General features: G+C 42.6%; 1 protein-coding gene across 1 annotated transcript in view; it reads right to left on the bottom strand.

Annotated features, from left to right (window-relative positions):
• Window positions 1-931: 931 nt before the first annotated feature.
• LOC104958412 (insulin-degrading enzyme-like) overlaps window positions 932-4,693 on the bottom strand; it is a 9,956-nt gene continuing 6,194 nt past the window's right edge. The window contains exons 5-7 of the mRNA XM_010786154.1: window positions 3,632-3,799; window positions 2,459-2,731; window positions 932-1,140 (exon numbers count right to left, since the gene is read on the bottom strand). Of these exons, the coding sequence (XP_010784456.1) occupies window positions 947-1,140; window positions 2,459-2,731; window positions 3,632-3,799 (635 nt within the window). The 3' untranslated portion in view covers window positions 932-946. The remainder of the gene's footprint in view (window positions 1,141-2,458; window positions 2,732-3,631; window positions 3,800-4,693) is intronic.

Below are 4,693 nucleotides of genomic sequence, written 5' to 3'. Positions count from 1 at the left end.
GATGCACGATTGACTAGCCCCAGCCTCTAAGCAGAGGCCCTATCGGCAGCAGTGTCGCAGCTCGCCCTATCGGCGCGTGTCGCAGCTCGCCCTATCGGCAGCAGTGTCGCAGCTCGCCCTATCGGCAGCCGTGTCGCAGCTCGCCCTATCGGCAGCCGTGTCGCAGCTCGCCCTCTCCTCACAGAACTGTTCATGTAACATTCATTAGTACACACAGCCGTTTAGCGCTGATTGATAGACCTGGGAAATGTTCCATGTCATAAATGCTGCTGTAATTCATGGCTGCGGCTCTTAACGAGGCCCCTGCTGTCTACGGGGCCACAGAGCACGGAGCCATCACTCAGGGCTAAGCACACAGAGCCAGGCTGCTGCACCGGGGGGGCCGTCAGAGGAATATTACACTGCGTTAGTGCAGTAAATGATAAGCTGGAATTCTCAGGGCTGGGATTTGTTTGGTGTTTATGGTTTTAACGTCCACTAATTACAACATTCTCATTTCAGAGCTCCTTATTCAACAGGAAGCCATTAACTTACACTAACAACACCTTCATCACTCCACGTCTCCGTAGAGAGCCCCAGTGGAACATTACATAAACGTTAATTATACACCTTTAATTATATATTTTTGTATTAATATAAATCATCATACTTACTTCAAATGTTTATTCAAATATATGTATTTGATCTTGTCTTTTTATAGCAGATGCTTACTTGAACTACTCATGGTTATATGAATATATTTATTCAATTTATTTCAACATGGAGAAACTTTAAAGAAAAACTAAGGGTTGATAAATATTACAGCATAAATGTTATATATTGAAGTAATTGGACATTTTACTTAAACGTCTTACATGTATAGAATTATTTTCCTTTTAAATTTCACATTTCTTCTTTTACTTTTAATGTTCTTTTATGTTCTTTCTTCATTTTCAAAGAGCAACTGTCACAAAACCATACTTCCACATAGATTTATGAGAAGTGTTCTGACTAACACACATGTATCCATTGTTAAAAGCTTACTGTCTGTCAGTGAGGGGGGGGGGGACACTGACTGATCTAAAGCTGGAGTACTTACTCTGTAGAAGTGCATCACGTTCTCTTTCGTCAGCGTCTTCAGATAGGACACCTCGGTGTTATCTGAAACAGATCGTGAGTCAGGTTTCAAAAACACACTTTCAAAGTTCCTAATCCTCTATAACGATGCTACGGAAAGCTATTATGTGACATCTTAGCGATGCACGTTTCGCCCGTCCATATTTCACTGCATTGCTTCCAGTGTGTCAAAAGATACATTTAAAATATTATGAATTGGCTATAATTCAGGAAGAAGGCCCACAGGACTATTAAATCACCCCGGCAACAAGCTGTCTCCCTTTCACTCATCTCCCTTATGCTGTCCACTGACATGTGTCTTAATGGTACCCTATACATACAGATGCCCTGCCTGCTGTGTTCATTTGCTAGTGGATATATCATAGACTTGATTATTTTCAACTTATTCACCACTAAATCAAAAGTGTCTCTTCTCCCATAAACAATTTGACCCCAATGCTTTTATATTTTACATTTAAAATAAGCATCTTTTTGCACAAAATGTTAAAGGACAGACTGACAGCAGCTCTCTGACACAGTTGGAGCACAGTCATGGCTTCGTTGTGTTTGTGCTTTGCCCTTGGCATGAGCGTGTTAGCTGCCCTCCTCTCTCCCCCCCTCCTCACACACTAGTGTCAGTAATCAGCCCCACCCCCCCCCCCGGCAGCCTTCCAGTGCTGCCATCACTGCGGGATTTAGGCAGATTACCAGTGAATCGGGCCCATTACAATCCATTAGGCCCTCAGGAGAGGCACTGCAGATTGTTCCGGCTGTAATCGATGGGCAGCTCTTAGCAGCATCCTGCCCCTTTTGAAGGAAATATTGATGGTTCTCAAGAAACGGTAACCCAAGCAACACAATCTCTTTATATGGCAATAGCTGATAGATCATAAAGACACTATTTTTGGATTGTTTTAGAAGAACTTTGACAAATATTTCATTATACTTGGTGATATTAAATATTCTGCTCAGTGTCTCTCCTGGGACATGTCTCCATGCTCTAATGTTCAAAAAGCTCTTTATTGTCCTCATACTGCCTGTGCTGCAGCACCTCTTTTCACCCTCTGTCTGAAACCAGAGCCCAGTCTGCTCTGATTGGTTAGCTGGCCGGCTCTGTTGTGATTGGTCAACCGCTTAGAGGTGTCCCGCCCCTTAGCCTATCATGTACAATGTGTTGGAGCGCTAACCAATAGAAGCGTGAGCCATTGGACTCCTTTGTTACAGAAGTGAAGGGAACACGGGAAGTGTAGCCTCCACAGACCATTGACGAGCACCAAACCTATAGAAAGGGGAAACACCAAGAAGCACTCGCCTCTTTAAAGGTCAGAAGATGAATATAATTAGGAGTGAGCTTTAGCCTCACCTCTGTCGAAGTTGTACTGCTGAGAGATGATCTCCCCCCAGTACTTGGCGCACTCCGCAGACAGCTTCTTGGGCTTGTCCAGGCGGCGGATGGCCAGGGCCTGGATGTGTTTCTGGAAGGCTTCGTCGGCCATCTCCTCCACAGACTTCTCCATGGTGCAGAGGAAGGCCTCCACCCGGCTCTCCAGGTAGTGGGGGGCCTTCTCCGACTGGATGATGAAGCGCAGGCCCTGCACTCCGTTAGCCCGCCGCGGCCCGCTGAACACAATGTAGCCTGGGGGGGGGGGATAGAGGGGAACACCAGCAATGTTCTATATCATACTAATGTTAGGTCCCTCCCTAGGATTACAGCAGTACTACCAATGTGATTTATAGTCATTCTCAAAAGATGTGACGGCACACAAAAGACAAATCTCAGTAAGTGAAGTTTCTAGATCAAATGACAAAATACAGCTACAACATTCTCAAAGAAAAATGGCTGAATTCATATTTATAACATGGCAGCACAACTCATTTGGGTTTGGACAATATATGAAATAAAACATGCACAATTAGCACAAAAAGTATAAAGTCGAGCGCACCATCATGGTAGAGAAGTAAAAAATACATGAATTATCATGTAGATTTTTCAAATATATAATTATAATGCTTATATCATGAAGTCACAATTATTCTGGTCAGGGTAATGGTGACATGAAGTTTTGTATATGGTCCCATGCCTACAGCTCATATATTAAACAATACATATAAATACAATTTGTTCTAAATTGTCATCAGTTCAACATTTGATCCTATTAGGCATTCATTGGAAATTGTCATAATTAGCTTTTGAGTTCAAGAGTTCTGACAAATAACTAGTTTTTGAATACCTTGACCTTTATCCATCAAAATCTAATCAGCCAAGCGGACGTTTGAGCCAAATGTAAAGAAATTCCCTCGTACATACCCGAGATATCTTCTTCATAAGTACGGGGCAGATCTGATTTGTCACCGTGACCTTCAACCCCTATAATCTGATACGCTTTTCGTTGAGTTAAAGTAGAGGAGTGCCACATTTGAAAAACAAAAGGTCCTAAAAACAATCAGGTGTTGCCAGCTGCCATATGGATACACAAAGAAAGTGTTATGGAAGACTGTACACGCAATATGTTTCCCTTGGCCCTCTGAGACCCACCCAGCTGCTCTTTGGTCCTCAGGGTGTTGAAGCAGGGCTCAGAGATGATCTGACAGAAGAGCTCCAGCAGCATGTTGTCGTTGGTGCTCTGCATGTCCGTCTGATAGTAGATCTCGATGCCGCAGTTGTTGTGCACCTCGTTCCTCTGCTGGTAAACATACCAGCCGCCTGAGAGGAGCACAACACAGTTACTTTGAAATGCATTTCTGACAGAGAGGAAAACAGGCAGGTTTAAAGACTGAACGCAGTAATACAACTGAAGGAGCAGACATGTATTTTGTACATCTGTATTTGATTCAAACTAGATTTTCCCTTGTCTACAACTAATACATTAAGCAATACACATAATGTAATCCTTTCTCAAATGTCATCAGCTCAATATTTATGTCCTATTAAGAGATGTGAAATTGTCATAATTAGCTATTGGATAAAGGTCACAAAACACATTTATTTTCTTCTTGATCTATCAAAATGTAATTATCCAAGCGGACGTTTATTGCTTAATTTGAAGAAAATTTCCTAGAGGAATACCTAAGATACTAGGGTTGCACGATTTTGGGGGGAAAAAAATCTAATTGCGATTTTTCTGACAAATATTGCGATTTGCGATATTTGTTTTTAAGCGACCCAACGTAAGTTTATTGTAAAATGCGGCCATAACTCCGGCTAGGAAGGTCGTATCAACATGCTCCCGTCTCTAGCACCCCCGCAGCCCGAGCTACGAGTGAAAGAACTAAACTTACATGAAACTTCCGTTGGGTTGCTTTTAAAGTCAAGCTTCAGTTTAAGATTCACCCTGTAATAGATGTGTAACACATGTGATGGAGCATTACTAGCCTGACTCAGATGGTGTGTTTCACCAAACCATCTAGGAAAGCTCCATTGGAAGCCATTTGGAAAAGGGCAGTCACTTTCAAAAATACTAGGCAGGTGATTGGATCAATCTGTCTATCACCTTCTATCATGGGCCACTTCGGATTGGTTAACAATGGCTGGTACATGTGGAGCACAGCACTTCTGATTGGTGTGGATGACTGACACACAAGAAGAAAAAAAAAAAAT

The sequence above is a fragment of the Notothenia coriiceps genome, unplaced genomic scaffold (genome assembly GCF_000735185.1).
Source record: "Notothenia coriiceps isolate Sejong01 unplaced genomic scaffold, NC01 NC01_scaffold00001008, whole genome shotgun sequence".
Taxonomy (NCBI): domain Eukaryota; kingdom Metazoa; phylum Chordata; class Actinopteri; order Perciformes; family Nototheniidae; genus Notothenia; species Notothenia coriiceps.
Note: the sequence above shows the minus strand (reverse complement) of the source record. Positions and strands in the feature narration are given on the sequence as shown.